The sequence below is a fragment of the Mobula birostris genome, chromosome 26 (genome assembly GCF_030028105.1).
Source record: "Mobula birostris isolate sMobBir1 chromosome 26, sMobBir1.hap1, whole genome shotgun sequence".
Lineage (NCBI taxonomy): Eukaryota > Metazoa > Chordata > Chondrichthyes > Myliobatiformes > Myliobatidae > Mobula > Mobula birostris.
In genome coordinates, this window is record NC_092395.1 from 2,285,362 (window position 1) to 2,303,883 (window position 18,522).

General features: G+C 38.9%; 1 protein-coding gene across 1 annotated transcript in view; it reads right to left on the reverse strand.

Annotated features, from left to right (window-relative positions):
* Window positions 1-18,522, reverse strand: part of LOC140188037 (A disintegrin and metalloproteinase with thrombospondin motifs 6-like) — a 214,837-nt gene that overhangs the window by 188,984 nt on the left and 7,331 nt on the right. Inside the window, exon 2 of the mRNA XM_072243939.1 lies at window positions 13,852-14,172. Coding sequence (XP_072100040.1) covers window positions 13,852-13,948 — 97 coding nt within the window. The 5' untranslated portion in view covers window positions 13,949-14,172. The remainder of the gene's footprint in view (window positions 1-13,851; window positions 14,173-18,522) is intronic.

The following is an 18,522-nucleotide window of genomic DNA, read 5'->3' on the forward strand; positions in this document are numbered from 1 at the left end:
ACAATCTACAACTGTTATGCTTTATGCCAATTGTTTCCTTTTCCTTAATCCTAAATTTTCCGAAGTACAAACTCATAACTCAAACTCATGTTCCTAATATTTATTGCTTTTATTAACAGTTTGTTGTCTTTTGCACATTAGTCGTTTGTCTCTGCTGCATGCAGTTCCTCATTGATTCTATTGTGTTTCTTTGTATTTATTGTGAATGCCCACAAGAAAATGAATCTCAAGTTAATGTATGGTTACATATATACGCTTTGATAATAAATTTACTTTGAACATTGCCTGTATTTCATTTATCCTCTGCCTAAGTACTAACATCTTCCTATTCTTCTTCTGTACTGAGCCAAACAGAATGACATACAAAAGTTTATGGATAACCGAATAAGAAATTAAATTTAAAATAGTGCAAGGCTTTTTAAAAATATTAAACCCATTTGCTAATTTAGGGGAAAAAAAATCAGGGCAAGTCTTCGGCAACAAAAAGACAAGGCAAGTATCTATGCTACAAAAGTCAAGTTTAAACAGAGGCCAGTTTGGGTATGCACTCCCACGGTCCACCAACCTATCACAAGCAAGAATATTTTGCTGCAGCCACAGCATGAAGCACCATCGTTATGGTTATTCTAGGTAGTTCATAGATCTGAGAGAGTTTGGGGATGGGCTGAAAAGGAGATATGATGAACAGAACCTGAATGACAAATTAGCTTCAAGAGATTGGGGGTGTGGGTGGGGTAACCGAGAACGAACAGCAAAAGATAGACTAACTTCTTAAGAATGTCTAACCAGGTTTAATAGCCAAGAAAAATACTTTTTGCTGTTTCAGCCCTCATTTGACATTTTATATCTTGCTTCTGAGAAAGTGAGCTGAATTTTGTGTTACGTTTGTTTGATGTTACTGTGGACATCCAGAGACTTCTGCATATGCGCACTGGGATATGACAAAAATAGCAAAATGTGCAACCTGAACATCATGGGATCCATTTGCTCTTATATTCAGATTCTGTGCGCAGCTTCCAAAAAAATGTTTAACTATAGATAAAACAGAGAAGTTTAGGGGCAGGCAATACGAAAGAATGGCAATCTAATCATGGCCAAAGCAAAATAAAATCTTGCAATTCACCAAACTTACAAATGAAAATGTTGATGCAAATTTTAGATAAAAATCACACTTAAAAGGTTTTGTCCCCTTAATCAGCACTTTAAATTTGTCTCTTGGTAAAGCTTTGGTATTCAATTTCTGAATCGTTAATGGAAAATGAAGAGAGATCCCTAATGACTAAATCATTAAATATTGAAACAGCTGCAACCCAAAAAAAGTCATTGTGAAGTCAAACATTGTAACTGTGCTCTCAAATCCAGAACATTAACTAGTTCCTTCTGTTGCACTTGGAGGGTTTGTATTCAGTAACAAGGATCAGCAACTGAAGTTTCCAATTTACCAAATATGCCCTGTGTGGCATATAATGCAAGTGGATAAGATATTTGCAGGTAAATTTGAGATCCATTATGTCTATGCATTTGTATTTGGTGCTGGAATCAGTAAAAGGAGTAACTCTACTTTTCCCCAATAGTACAATTCTTGTTTTAGTTCCTCTCCAGGCAGTTAAAAAAAATACACTCTGAAAATTACAATGAATGAATTTAAAAGCCTCCTAGGACATCCAGGTTACCTTGAGAGGTCTTTTATAAATGACCAAAACCTGTGACCTATGCTATAATAGTTATATCAGTTAAACTTGCCTTAATGGATAATATATTGGCTCTTGAATCATAGAAACATAGAAGCATAGAAAACCTACAGCACAATATAGGCTCTTCAGCCCATAATGCTGTGCCGAACATGTACTTACTTTAGAAATGAACTAGGGTTACCCATAGCCCTCTATTTTTCCGAGCTCCAAGTACCTATCCAAGAGTCTCTTAAAAGTCCCTATTGTATCCGCCTCCACCACCATTGCCGGTAGCCCATTCCATGCACTCACCATTCTCTGCATTAAAAAAAATTACCCCTGACATCACCTCTGTACCTACTTCCAAGCACTTTAAAACTGTGCCCTCTCATGTTAGCCACTTCAGCCTGGGGAAAAGCCCCTGACTATCCACACAATCAATGTCTCTCATCATCTTATACACCTCATTCAGGTCACCTCTCATCCTCCGTCACTCCAAGGAGAAAAGACCAAGTTCACTCAACCTGATTTCATAAGGTATGCTCCCCAATCCAGGCAACATCCTTGTAAATCTCCTCTGCACCCTTTCTATAGTTTCCACATCCTTCCTGTAGTGAGGTGACCAGAACTGAGCATAATACTCCAAGTAGGGTCTGACCAGGGTCCTATATTGCCATAACATTACCTCTTGGCTCTTGAACTCAATCCCATAGTTGATGGAAGGTCAATACACTGTATGCCTTCTTAACCACACAGTCAGCCTGCGCAGCAGCTTTGAGTGTCCTATGGACTCAGACTCCAAGATCCCTCTGATCCTCCACACTGCCAAGAGTCTTACCATTAATACTATGTTCTGCTATCATATTTGACCCACCAAAATGAACCATCTTACATTTATCTTGGGTGAACTCCATCTGCCACTTCTCAGCCCAATTTTGCATCCCATCGATGTCCTACTGTAACCTCTCACAGCCCTCCACACTATCGACAACACCCCATCCCTCCACTTCTTCATCCAAGTCAGTTATGAAAATCACGATGAAAAGGGGTCCCAGAACAGACCTGAGGCACATCACTGGTCACCTACCTCCATGCGGAATATGACCAGTCTACAACCACTCTGTCTTCTGTGGGCAAGCCAATCCTGGATCCACAAAGTAAGGTCTCTTTGGATCCCATGCCTCCTTACTTTCTCAATGAGCCTTGCAAGGGGTACCTTATCAAAATGTCTTGCTGAAATTTATATACATCTACTGCTCTACCTTCATCAATGTGTTTAGTCACATCCTCAAAAAATTCAATCAGGCTCGTAAGGCACGACCTGCCTTTAACAAAGCTATGCTGACTATTCATAATCATATTGTGCCTCTTCAAATGTTCATAAATCCTGCATCTCAGGATCTTCTCCATCAACTTACCAACCACTGAAGTAAGACTCACTGGTCTATAATTTCCAGGGCTTTCTCTACTCCCTTTCTTGAATAAGGGAACAACATCTGCAACCCTCCAATCCTCTGGAACCTCTCCCATCCCCACTGATGATGCAAAGATCATTGCCAGAGGCTCAGCAATCTCCTCCCTCGCCTCCCACAGTAGCCTGGGGTATATCTCATCTGGTCCCAGTGACTTATCCAACTTAATGCTTTCCAAAAGCTCCAGCACATCCTTTCTTAATATTTATATGCTCAAGCTTTTCAGTCCGCTGCGAATCATCCCTGTAATTGCCAAGGTCCTTTTTCATATCAAACACTGAAGCAAATTATTCATTAAGTACCTCCGCTACCTCCTCCAGTTCCATACACACTTTTCCACTGTCACACTTGACTGGTCCTATTCTCTCACATCTTATCCTCTTGCTCTTCACATACTTGTAGAATGCCTTGGGGTTTTCCTTAATCCTGTTCGCCAAAGCCTTCTCATGGCCCCTTCTGCCTCTCCTAATTTCATTCTTAAGCTCCTTCCTGCTAGCCTTATAATATTCTAGATCTCTATCATTACTTAGTTTTTGGAACCTTTCTTAAGCTTTTCTATTCTTCTTAACTAGATTTTCAACAGTCCACCATGGTTCCAGTACCCTACCATCCTTTCCCTGCCTCAATGGAACATACCTATGCAGAATGCCACGCAAATATCCCCTGAACATTTGCCACATTTCTGCTGTACATATCCTTGAGAACATCTGTTCCCAATTTATACTTCCAAGTTCCTGCCTGATAGCTTCATATTTCACCTTACTCCAATTAAACATTTTCCTGTCTTGTCTACTCCTATCCCTCTCCAATGCTATGGTAATAGAGATAGAATTGTGATCACCATCTCCAAAATGTTCTCTCACTGAGGGACCTGACACCTGATCAGGTTCACTTCCCAATATCAGATCAAGTACAGCCTCTCCTCTTGTAGACTTGTCTACATATTGTGTCAGGAAACCTTCCTGAATACACCTAACAAACTCCACCCCAGCTGAACCCCTTGCTCTAGGGAGATGCCAATCAATATTGGGGAAATTAAAATCTCCCATCATGACAACCCTGTTATTATTGCACCATTCCAGAATCTGTCTCCCTATCTGCTCCTTGATGTCTCCATTACTATTGGGTGATCTATAAAAAAAACATCCAGTTGAGTTATTGACCCCTTCCTGATTCTAACTTCCACCCACAGAGACTCAGTAGACAATCCCTCCAGGACTTTCCCCTTTTCTGCAGCCGTGACACTATCTCTGATCAGCACTGCCACACCCCCACCTCTTTTGTCCCCCTCCCTGTCCTTCCTGAAATAGCTAAAGCCTGGCACTCTATGTAGCCATTCCTGCCTGAGCCATCCAAGTCTCTGTAATGGCCACAACATCATAGCTCTAAGTACTGATCCATGCTCTAAGTTCATCTGCTTTGTTCATGATACTGCTTGCATTAAAATACACATCTCAAACCAGTCTGAGTGCATTCCTTCTCTATCCCTACCTATCCTCTCTCACACTGTCTACAAGCTTTCTGTATTTGTGAGCCAACCACCCGTTCCTCTGTCTCTTCAGTTCAGTTCCCACCCCCCAGCAGCTCTAGTTTAAACTCTTCCCAATAGCCTTATCAAACCTCCGTGCCAGGATATTGGTTCCCCTCGGATTCAGGTGCAACCCATCCTTATTGTACAGGTCACACCTACCCCAAAAGAGGTCCCAACGATCCAGAAATTTGAATGCCCCAATCTCTCAGCCACGCATTTATCTTTCACCTCACTCTATTCCTATACTCACTGTCGTGTGGTACAGGCAGTAATCCCGAGATGACTACCCTTGTGGTCCTGCTTGCCAGCTTCTTTCCTAACTCTCTGTAGTCGGTTTTCAGGACCTCCTCCCAGATAGGATTAACCAGAGGATAATTTCACTCACTCCAACACTGAACTGTGCTCGGAACCTACGGGCTCACTTTCAAGGACTCTTCATCTCATGTTCTTGATATTAATTGCCTTTTTTTGCTTCTTTATATTTACTGCAAATGTCCAGAAGAAAATGTCTCTTAGGGTTGTATATGGTGACATATCTACTTTGACAATAAAGTTACATTGATCTTTTGAACTTTGAATAACACTGCTTTTCCTTGATGTCAAATTGGACTTAGTACTCAAATTTACTGTACAGGATTAATGCAAGTGAAAAACAATTTCTACTGCATTTACTTCACTGGCACTAAACTCAAAAACTGTAAAATTAGGAATTTATCACTTCTTAAAGATCATAATAACCACTATTAAGAAGATAGTGCCTGGGAGTTAGTGCACAAACTGCATTTACATTCTCTCCCAGCTCTGAAAAAGATCCACAAAATTAGCTAAATATACTTGAAATATCAGTGCTACAGTTCACAGCGTGGGAATTTGTGTGCTAAAACTGGATCTTGTTCCCTGTGGAGCCTCTATGCAGAGTGTGCAGCTGCTATATCTTTGCATTGCTAACCACTGGAAAGGAAGAATACTGAAAGATTCATTACAGACACAGTATAGAGGCAATGCTACGACGGTCAGTCCCTAGGCTGGCTACAGGAGGAAGGTTGGGTATGGAGCTAGCAATCCCTTTCCATAAAAACCCAGAGCTACAGAAACATCAACTGAGGCAGCAAAGACCTCATCCCTAGGAGAGGAAGGATCTTGGCGGAAAAGACATATAAAGTAACATGGTGCTAGCTGAAGCCACAGGGCCGATCAACTTTCTATCAGTCCAGGATTCTGGCAAGCTACTGTTGACGGTCAATGCCCCAGTAGGGGTATTGGGTTTAAAAAGACAGTACAGAGGCAGAGAATGATGGCAGAAAACTGGGAAGGGAAAAGATACAGAATTATCCACTACATTTGGCCCAACCTCTTCTACCTGAAGAACTGTTTCAATTGGCTGCACATTGATCAATGACCAGTAATCTCTGAACACAGATCATGTGATTGTAAAATACAAAGCCAGTCTGTGAATGTACCTTCACTGAATTATTAGAGGCTGAAAAATAATGTGGACAGGTCATCAATGACAGAGAAAAGCCTTCAATTCATATCTGGTTTCTGAATTCTCCATGAAGTGCTCCTTGTTCTGTGAGTGAACTCTGAAGATTCTATTTCCCCAAAAAGCTCCAATTTTTGGTAGCAGGAGTGGAACTTTCTGCAGATCTTTCTGATTCTAAGCAGTGGCCTCTCCGTACCAGATGGTGATGCAACCTGCTAGAATGCTCTCTACCCTACATCTGTAGAAAATTGCGAGAGTCTTTGGTGAGGTACCAAGTCTCCTCAAACTCCTAATGAAATATAGTTACTGTTGTGCTTCTTTGTAATTGCAACAACTTGTTGGACCCAGGATAGGTCTTCAGAGATGTTGACACCCAGGAACTTGAAACTGTTCACCCTTTCCAATGCTGATCCCTCAATGCGGACTGGTGTGTGTTCCCTTGACCTCCCCTTCTTGGAGTCCACAATCAATTCTTTAGACTTACTAACGTTGAGTGCAAGGTTATTGTGGCACCACTCAACTCAACTCTTTCATCACAGTTGTTGATGAGGCCAACCACTTGTGTCATCAGCAAACTTGATGGTTTGGTTTGAATTGAATCTAGCAGTGCAGTCGTGCATCAGCAGTATGAATGACAGCTTGCTGAGCATGGAGCCTGCTTGGGGGGGTGGGGTGGGGGTGGAGAGCTGGTGCCAGTGCTCAGTCTGATGGAGCTGAGATGTTTGTGCCAACACTGACTGGACTGACAGTGGCCTTTCTGTCAAGTCCAAGAGCCAGTTACAGAAAGAGCTGTTGAGACCCAATAAGAACAGCTTACCCACTAGCTTCTAAGGGATGACCACATTAAATGCCAAGAAGTTGATACGCAACATGCTGGCAATAAGGCACCATTTTCCAGGTTGTTCAGAATGGAGTGTAGTGCAGAGGCTATGGCATCATCAGTTGACCGATTTGAGCAATAAACAAACTCGAACTCGTTCAGTGTAGCAGGAAGATGGGATTTAATATTAGATTTCCCTCATGTCTGTAAGACGTTACAATTATTTCATATTAGAGATCCCAGGAATGTTCTACCGATCTACCAAATGAATGAGCAGAAAATTGCAATAGGTTTATAAACACTACCTGTCATATTCGGCTGCTTAAAACTTTTAATACTTTACAAAGAGAAGTATGAGTCATAAATAGATGAATAAAAGTATTTATATATCTTTAATTATGCAGATTGCACAGTACATTTTCACAGTCCTGCAGTGGTTTGAACAAAAAAAAGCAAATTAATTACTGATGTTACAGTGGCAAGATTAGGTGTGGAAGGTAACTTGAAGGGTAAGGTGGGTGGGTGGGCAGGTGGAGTAAAACAGCAAATAAACCCTGAAGGAATCAGAAACCTCATTTATCAAAATTCATCTTGAAGTGCTAATTAATCCACATCATGACATTAAAAGAAGGCTTAGATCAAAATGAAACAAAACTAACTTATCACCCACGGTGCATGGTTTTCAAACTAATCAGTGCTTTGTAAGAACGACATGCTAATACAGTGAAATGATGCATCTTGAAAAAAAATCTTCTACTTCCTACTGAAATCACTTTTCTAGCCATGCCTAAGATTATGTTTAAGGTTTTTGGAGGGGAAGTATAGGGGTGATGTCAGAGTTTTTAAAAAAATAAATAAATAAATAAATAAATCAGAGTTGTGGCTGGGTGAAATGCTCTGCTGGGTATGGTGGTAGAGGCATATAAATTAGGGACATTTAAGACAATCTTAGACAGGCACATAGATGAAAAGGCTATGGGGGAAGGAAGGGTTGGATTGATCTTAGAGCATGTTAAAAGGTCAGCACAACATTATGAGCTGATGGTCCTGTACTGTTCTATGTGGGTGCTTGCCTAAATACACTGGCAACACCACTGGCTTCATTTATCTTTGAGCCAATATGCAGCACAATGAGGAACTGCAATCCTGCAAAATACCAGGCTCATGATCATCAGACCTAGTTTCCTATAACATTTCTACACAGTTTTACTCATTTATGATTTTAAGAGAAAAAGGTATGACCTTTGCCAGTTCTGGTGGGGCTCCTCTTTGAGTTACTGTCTTAGAGCTAATAACATGGAAAGGAATGTCAGTATTTTTGCTAGGATTCTTTCAGAAGTTCTCAAGATCAATTAAAATGACTAGTCAACAAATCTAGTTCCTTTGTAGAGTCTGGAGAAGACCATCTGAAAATATGATCCGAAGGTGCAATTTTCAATGTTCAGTAATTGAAAATGGCTGCTTCCCAGAGAGAAATGTGATAATGACAATTTCAAGGCTTTTTGGCACTATTCTTGAAACTAAGGTACAACTTTTTAGCACAACTTACCATATTCTGTATCATTTACTTCAGGTCTCATCATTTACACTGCCATAGTACTTTTTGAATATTTTGGGGAAAATCTAACCACGTACACTCCCACAGCAACTAGTTACTAATAGCATTGCATTAGTATCTCCTATTAGGCAAATCCAATTACTTACCTTCTATCATTAAGGCTAGGCTCTTTCTGCCTCATCTACCTAGGTTTCACCTCACCCCTATCCAGACCCCTCCAAATGTCTTTGCCTTATGATCTAGCACTTCAGTCAGGCCCAAAAATTTAAAGTTACCAAAATCTGCATTTGCAAGAGATGGCTGAAATGACCATTTGCCTCCCTTCACCCTGCTTCACAACTACTGTAATGGCACAAGATAATTTCTAGGCATTGATGTTAGTTATAACATACTTAAGGCTCTGAAAAACAACACATTGCTTTTCTTAAAATAGTACAGATTATGCTGGTGCATATTCATTGGCATCTCCAAATTAAGAAAAAGCCTCTCAATTTAGCTAGGTTTTTACCCATGTTAACTCCACACATTTTGTTGAAGAAATGTTCAGGAAAGTTATTCAAAGATCTACATTTTCACACAAAAAAAAAAACAAAAGATATGGCCACCCACCAATCTTGGTCTCTTTTGTGTTAAATCAGACTGTAATATTCAAGCAACACACACACAAAATGCTGGAGGAGCTCAGCCGGCCAGGCAGCATCTATGGAAGAGTACAGCTGACGTTTCAAGTCGAGACCCTTCACCCGGGCTGGAGAGAAAAGGTGATGAGGAGTCAGAGTAAGAAGGTGGAGGGAGGAGAGTGACCTCTGGTCTCCTGTATTCACTGGAGCTTAGATGAATGAGGGGGGTATCTCATTGAAAACTATTGAATATTGAAAGTCCCAGATAGAGTGGATTTGGAGAGGATATTTCCTATAGCGGGGGAAAGAGTAGGATCAGAGGGCACTTCCCCCCACGTACCTTCTTACTCTGACTCATCTTTTTTTCCCTCCAGTCCTGATGAAGGGTCTCGACCCGAAACGTCAAGTATACTCTTTTCCATAGATGCTGCCTGGCCTGCTGAGTTCCTCCAGCATTGTGTGTGTTGCTTGAATTTCCAACATTTGCAGATCTTCTCTTGTCTGTAATATCCAAGTTGATTTCCAGGAATACGAAGTTCATAAACTTCATGATTTAAAAAGATTATTACTTTTCCACATGGGCATCAATATCAAAACTTGTAGGTTGTAGAATTCGAGATTATGGATTAGGGAGGTGCTGGAGAAGCCTAGGAAAATAATTACAATTTTATACACAGCACATCATGGTTTCGACTGAGCTCCCAAAATAAAATTACTGCCTCATTCCCCACTCAGCTGAGACTACTTCACTAGCCTTTAAGAGTCAATTACAGTAATCTGGTGACAGACCTTCTTGGGTAAGGACTCTGCTTCTAACAGCCACACAACAGTCAGCAAAATGGGTGGTGAGATTTTTGTCAGCTTTTCAGATGTCACCGACCTTAATTTTCTTTATATATCTGATATTCAAGGAAGTATATAGTGTTGAGGAAACTGACTCTGCAGAAGGATTTATACAGATTAGGAGAATGGGCCAAGAAGTGGCAGATGGAATATAGCATTGGGAAGTATATGGGCATGACCTTTGCAAAAAGGAATAAAGACTGACTATTTTCTAAATGGGAGAAAATTCAGAAATCAGTGATGCAAAGGGACTTAGCAGTCATTGTGCAGGATTCCCTGAAGGTCAGCTTACAAGTTGATTCTGTGGTAAGGAAGGCAAATGCAATGTTAATGTACATTTCAAAAAGATTAGAAATATAAAAACAAGGATGAAATTATTTATAAGGCATTGTTCAGACCACACCAGTATTTTGAGCAGTTTTGAACTTATCGAAGAAAAAATGTGCTGGCATTGGAGAAGGTCCAGAGAGATTCATAAGAATGATTGGGAGAATGAAAGGGTTAACATATGACCTTTTTATTCCCAGAATGAGGAGTGTTTGAGGCTCTGGGCCTGTAATTACTGGAATTTGGAAGAATGGGGCGGGGGGGGGGAGGGTTATCGCATTGAAAACTTATCGAATATTTGAAGTCCTAGATAGAGTGAATGTGGAGAGGATGTTTCCTATAGTGAGGGAAGTGTAGGACCAGAGGGCACAGCCTCAGAATAAAGGAACATTATTTCCTTTGAGGAAATGAGAAGGAATTTCTTTAGCCAGAGGGTGGCGAATCTGTGAAACTCATTGCCATAGAACAGCTGTGGAGGATAAGTCATTGGGTAAAAATTGGGTATGTTTTAAGCAGAGGATGAAAGGCTCTTGATTAGTCAGGTTGTCAAAGGTTAAGGGGAGAAGGCAAGAGAATGGAGTTGAGCAGGATAATAAATCAGCTGGGATAGAATGGCAGAGAGGACTTGACGGGCTAAATTATCCAATTCTGTTCCTATGTCTTATGGTCTAAAATTCAAATAAATACAAAACAAATAAATAGCAAATAAAGATAAAAGTCTTTATCAAATGAGTTTTTACCTTTACCTTTTAAATCAATGAGATGTTGATTGCTGTGCCAAGGATGGGAAGTCCAGACAGTGGCACATTCTAAAGCTGGGAAATCCCTGTGGGACTGCTTCACCACTGCACACCATGAGGAGTCCAGCAGTGGACAGAACTGGCAGATTTGGCATTCAGCATCTGTCAATAAGATCTAGATTTCCCTGCTTCACATCTCATGCAGAGAATTTTCTGGCAGATGTCAGCACAATCCAGACTAATGTACATTTTAATATTACCATTCATCCATATCATCAGATTAGTCTCAGGATTAACTACAGGCGGTATAAATACATATTAACATTTTCATATCTTCTTTTGTACTGAACTTAGATTTCATTTATAAATGGTGACACGTTTTCTCCACATTGATTGGAATATGTCAACCCTTTTTCTAGATAAACCAATGGAGTTCCCCTTCCAGCATTGTAAACATTCACTCACATTGTTGACATACATAGATGCTTGTGCACTGAAGCCAAATCGCACACATTAACATTGGTATACATATCATTAAGCATTTTTAGATTTTTTGTACATTCAACTGTTTACTGTTTTCTCAAGTCACGTCCTCCTGGAATGTAGTTAGAATATTTAAAGACTAAACAATCCCTGTCCCTTGTAGGCAAAAGGATTAAGTTTCCTGAAGCCACTGATTATGATGTATTTTATCTTCCCTCACTTGATGTGTAGTGAATTGCATCAACAGTTATCAGCACAATTTTAAAAAAAATCACTTGAGTTAACAAAGTCACATCATATATTACTGCTCTATTGGTGTTTTTCGACAAATGACTTGCAACAGATAATGCAGGACTCCTGAGTTTTATGCATTCCAATATTTAAGTATATACATACACTTTAATAAGAACATGCAATATATCAATGCAATTTGACAGAAACATGATTTAACAGCAGGAAATGAACTACAACAGTCAAAGAGATAAATTCATGTAAACATTACCATTGCCAGTACAACTATACTCTGAATTTCTACTCAATACCTCAAATGTACTATATTTATCCAAGATGGATTAGGAATATGTTTTCCATTCAGTGGTGGATTTATTCCATTACCATCCATTTATCAACTGGAAACATTTGTGCCCAATTGAAGGATTTAAACATAATTCCTCTTGGTATGTATAAACTTTTTTCAAGCTCAAAATCTGTGCAATAAATATAGTTATGTGCAATAGTTTGCATTTTTTTCTATCATATCAATAGCTTCAGTGCAATTAGCTTGGGAAAAACACACTCACTCTGGATGCATTTCATGTGTTCTTCAAACCTGGCAATTTAAATGAGCCAAGTTAAGAACCGATTAATTTGCTAAACATCATTTTTATCACAAGGGAAATTAACTGCAAACCACAACTGAGTTAAAATATAGCAGGAGCAAAATTTCGATCTCAACATTGTAAAAAAAATCTTTAATGCATAAAAATATAAAAGATTACTATTTTAGGTTTGAAGTGAATGCCGACCTAAACTAATACTTCAAAGACCCATACTGTAACAGCCACATTATCCTTTTGATTTTTATTAAGTTTGTTATCTTTATAAATATTTAATGAGTTTGATCACTCTGAGCTGCTTTACTAGAAAAGTTGACGAGGTCAGTTCTGCAAATGTGTGGGATGAAAAACATCTGGTTGACTACTTAGCGGCTTTCTCAAATACACAAACTGCCAAGTCCTGGATCTGCTGTGTTGTGTTGATTTATATGCATTTTTTGAGAAAGTAGAAGAGGATTAAAGTTGAATAACAATTCATTTTGTGAGATTATATGGTTGTCAGTTGTGCACTTACTTTACAACTTTAAAATGACAGTGCGTATGTTTCCCAATACTTTAGTTTGCAATTGAACAGGGATACTCTACTCCACCCCACTGAACCACCCACACCTCTTGCTAGGTATACCAAGAAATAAGCATCAGGATTTTAATAAAGTACAGAATAAAAATGATTGTTCTAGGCTATAAAGAATTCACTGCTTGTCAAATAAACAATTTTCATGCAATTGTAAAAAGTGGATTTAAATAGCAATAATTCATTGATGCAAAATTAGCAATTTAAAATGTAAAACATAACCTGTTGGCATTATACTGTTTTATTAAACATTGTCGATAAGAATCATAAATTCATACAGCACAAAAATGGGCCTTTTACCCTATCACATCTCTGATGACTTTCTGCCCACTTACATGAATCCCATTTGCCTGTATTAGGACTAGATTCTCTATGCCTTGACTAAATACTCCAAGATTATAGTTTCTTCCAATTCTTCCCCAATTCTCATCAATAACCACACAAAGAATGAAAATATGGAACTAACCAGTTCAATAATGGAGGATAACAAACTGGGATTACCCAATGCTCCATAAAAATTAGTGTACAATATCAAGGAAGAAATGTGATTAATGGCATGTTTAATAATGTTTCCAGATGGTTTTCCCCCCACCCCAGGCATCATTTAGTGCTCATCAGAGAACAGAATGAAGTGACTTTTATATATAGGATTTTCCTGCTACTCAGACACTAGATGATTTAAAAAAAAAATGGCTGAATAGATTCCAGGTTTTATTATGAAGCCTAAGAACGATCACCAACATACAGTAGCTTTAGAGTAAAACAAACATGAGAAACTGAAAAGAATGTATCAATGCCAAATTACATTTAATTTGAACATTTGCGGTATTAACCTACTTTTTAATTTCACATTTTAGACTATAAAAATAAAGCAACATTAATAAAAATTACCTTGCGAATTCATTGTGTGAACTGTGCGACTCTGTAATGTTGAGGGAGCCATCATGAGGCATAATATCCATGTTACAGTCCTCCAAACAACTTCCATAATTAAGTACCCTAGGATCAGAGAAGCAAGTGTTGTGCCAAGCTAAATCGCACTGTGCCAACATGTCTTCTCTCCAAACTCTCTTTATGTTTGGATGCTATCTTCTAGTTTCCCAGTGGCCATTTCTGAGCACATCTAATAATGCAGAAAGCAGTTGATTTTATTCTTGTGGTGTACTTGTCCATACAATATACAACATCAAGAGGTCTTCGGTGATACAATTTCTGGAAGAAAGAAAACACTGATAGTATTGGAGATCTTAAATAGGTGCCCACTTGTAGAGGAAATTCAAAAACTAATTTTGTGCTGGCCCTGCTGTTGACAATTATGTGAACAAATTACAAATGTTTACTTTCTCAACTGCTTGATTGGAAATATCTCAAGTCACATCAGACTGAACTAAACCAAAAAGAAAAATACTGTGGATGTTAGAAATCTGAAATTTAAAACAAGTTACAATGTTACAAATCCTCAAAAGGTCAATAAGTTAAACTGTTTATTTTTAAATACATGTGCCTTAACCTGCTGAGCATTTCCAGCATTTTCTTTTCTTCAAATTAAATATAATTAAGAACATTGTCTATTCAATTTATTTTGGTATAATGATGTTTCCACTAATTTTATCCCAGGTACCCAATATTAAACTAATCGTGTGTACTGCTGAAGTAGCTTACTTAATATGCCAATGCTATAAATTACATACACAATTAGCAACCAGTTTCTGACCCAGAAGGGAAAGTCATAATACATTTATATTAAAACAATTAGTTTTCTTGATATTAACAACTAAATGAAACACTTCAAAATTATGCATTTCTAGAGCAATCCACCAGCGCTGAGCACATTCTTTTGGAACATGGGAGAAGACCAGAGCACCCAGAAGACAGTCACGTTGTCATTGAGAGAACTGAAGATTTCATGTTTATGGTCACATTGGGGTCTTTGGGGTTGTGGGGCAGTGGTCGGATAAGTCCAGGAAACAACATGCACTACCGTCAATTGCACTGCCTATTTTCACTTGGAAGGTTGATCAAGAAAAATTGTTTTTAGTCTCCAAGTGATTTTATCACCTATATTTATAAACTTAAAGTAACCAAAATTAAAATATCAGTCTTTTTGATTTACTTTACTCATTTGCTTTATGTTATTTGAAGAATATAATTTTGCCATCCTGCAGACTTTAAGTAAACGTCCCTTTACTTTGTTTCAGCAATACCCCTGAAAGTAAACATATATTCAGGTCACATTATTTGCCCACATCTGTTTGTGTACACAAGTTTGACAGTTTAGAGTTTGCTAAGGTAACAGAATGGATAACCATTAAAGCACCAGAATCCTCAACGGCAATTTTGAGCAAAGAGGTAAAGCTGGACAGTGTTCCTAGATTCATGCATATGGTGAATAAAATGTCAGCTTTAAAATCTCATCCCAGGTAGACTGTACTCTTATTCAACCTGAAAAATGGTTGTGGAGTGCTGTAAAATTTTCAGTAAGGGCCAAAGCAATGGCTTCAATCTTAGTCATGAGATCCAAAGTTGTGACCATTCCAGTATTAAACAAACAGCTTGGTAAGGCATATAATTGAACAAAGCGCAATCAATGCCAATTGAACACAGCACAATCAATGTCAAATTTGTTTCACATCTGTGGCATTCAATATGAGCAAAGTTGCTCATTAATTAGTCCTGGCCCCTTGAATTATATCTTGGGGCATTGGTTACTGCTAGAGAGAAAGTGAAGCAAATATCTGGTGGTGATTTTCACCAAAGCTGGGGACTTTCCAGAAATTTGAATGAAATATAAATAACAGAAGTGCAAACTAACTTGTCCAAATGGAATAACATAATTTGAATTGTGTTTTTGAGCTAAAAAGCAGAATGCATGTATGACATAATGGAAAAAAGAAATGGAGGATTCCACGACCTAAAAATTGCAGCACACCAGCACGTGCTCACTATTTGGGTATTAGACAGTCATGGGCTTTTTGTTGCAAACTTCAGCAGCACCCAAGTCCTCAGGTACTACTGAACTGCCAGTACCCATGGGCATAATGTGTTTTCATTCAAGTTTATTACAAGGAAATTAAAAATAGGACATACCTCTGTATGGTTCTAATCTAGTGTTACAAACATATTAATGTGGAATAGTGCTGCTGCTGAAATTGTGTCAGATGTATTACTCCCACTCGCACCAATTGAGTCAAGTTTTCACAATAACACCAAGTGTCATTAATGTTATGTCTTATTTCAGGTAAAGTCTAGCTTCAAATTGCATAAGGCTGAAATAAACTGCAATATAGTCTAATTCTTGTGTCTAATGGTCAAATCTTAAATCTATAATATTCCTTTTTGCCTCTGTAAAGTTAACATGCAGAATTATAGTTAACTCCTTTCAGAAATTATATAGCTTTTTGATAGCAGTACTCCATACTTTTTGTGCATGAAGACAATGAACATGCTTATTTGAAGAGGGCAGGAATGTAGCATATTGTATTATATACCATTAGAATTTTTCGGTATTTATTATTAACTCACTTTGGAACCATAATGATTGTGAACCAAAATACTGGCAAAGTGTTAACACTTGCAGGTAACAAGCTATTACCTTGTGCAGCACAGAAGTTTCAGATGCCTTCACACAGAGCCTTTTCAAGTTCCAAGACTGTAATATGATGTCACATCTCTGAACATCAAATGATAATGTGGAAGATCTTAACATCCAGATGTGTTGCACTGGAGTTCTTCCAAGAATAACTGTATGAGATGTGGCAATTTCCCTTTTGCAGTAGAGGCTTTAATTAAGCAGGATGAAGACAAAACAGCAACAATTGCATACACACACGCTGAAGCTTGAATGGAGATTAATTGGTGTAAGACCCAAGATGAATACATGGTCATTTTCAACCGATCCTGGAGAATTGTAGGAGGCAACTCTGAAGACATGTTCAAACAGGCACTTTCTGTGTGCCATGTTGCTCCATCTGGGATGTATTTTCTGGACAGCAGATGACACAACAGAAGAAAACCACTTATATGCCATCATGTCCACACTTCACTGATGCTCAACCAAATTAAATATTTCAGTTATGAGTCTTGTATAGAGTTGAAGAGAAAGGCTCGCTATCCATGAAGCAAGAATGATAAATATACTCCAAAATTAGCTGTATCACAAACCAAACTATTCCAGTTATACACTGGCATCTCCTTGACAAGGTGGAAATTTTTCCCAAGCACATTTGTCCATAAAAGTAGAACAACTGTGATGTGACCAATCAATATGTAGTTTCCCCTCAAAAGGTTTTAAGATGATTAATGGTAAGACTCGCGGCAGTGTGGAGGATCAGAGAGATCTTGGGGTCCGAATCCATAGGACGCTCAAAGCAGCTGCACAGTTTGATGCTGTGGTTAAGAAGACATACAGTGTATTGGCCTTCATTAACCGTGGAATTGAATTTAGGAGCCAAGAGGTAATGTTGCAGCTATATAGGACCCTGGTCAGACCCAACTTGGAGTACTGTGCTCAGTTCTGGTCGCCCCACTACAGGAAGGATGTGGAAGCCATAGAAAGGGTGCAGAGGAGATTTACAAGGATGTTGCCTGGATTGGGGAGCATGCCTTATGAAAACAGGTTGAGTGAACTCAGCTGTTTCTCCTTGCAGTAATGGAGGATGAGAGGTGACCTGAAAGAGGTGTATAAGATGATGAGAGGCATTGATAGTGTGGATAGTCAGAGGCTTTTTACCAGGGCTGAAATGGTTGCCACAAGAGGACACAGGTTTAAGGTGCTGAGGAGTAGGTACAGAGGAGATGTTGGGGTAAGTTTTTTTACTCAGAGAGTGGCGAGTGCGTGGAATGGGCTGCTGGCAATGGTGGTGGAGGCGGATACGATAGAGTCTTTTAAGAGACTTTTGGATAGGTACATGGAGCTTAGAAAAATAGAGGGCAATGGGGAAGTCTAGTAATTTCTAAGGTAGGGCCATGTTCAGCACAACTTTGTGGGCCGAAGGGCCTGTATTGTGTTGTAGGCTTTCTATGTTTCTATGATGGCAACAAGGCAATCACCATTTTAGGTTATGCCAGGACCATGTAGTTCCAGACAACATTGTTGGTTTCTAAACAATGGAAAAAGAGCTGAAAACCAAACATGTGTGAGAATGATCAACCTCGACATCAAATACAGCATTAAGCAGCTCCAGCAAATCAGCACACACCAAGGAGGATAAATACTTTACTAGCAAGCACCGCACCTCATCATAAGGGAGGCAGTTGTCACTGTTTAGGCAATTATCCTGGCCCATTTCTACAAGAGTCCCTAAAGACATCCTCCTGGATCAACTATCTTCAACAGGTTCATCATTTACCTTTCTACCAATATTGAGTCAGAAATGAATATATTCAAGGCTCAAATTCTTTTCAATTCATCATAAAGAACACAAGAAATAAAGAGTGGATTATCTGGCATCTCTTGCCATCTCTGCCATTCATTGGGTCATGGCTGATCTCTTATTTCAGCATCATTTTCCTGCATTTCCATAATATTATTGTCAAAATCTATTAATAAGAATGGTGTAATCT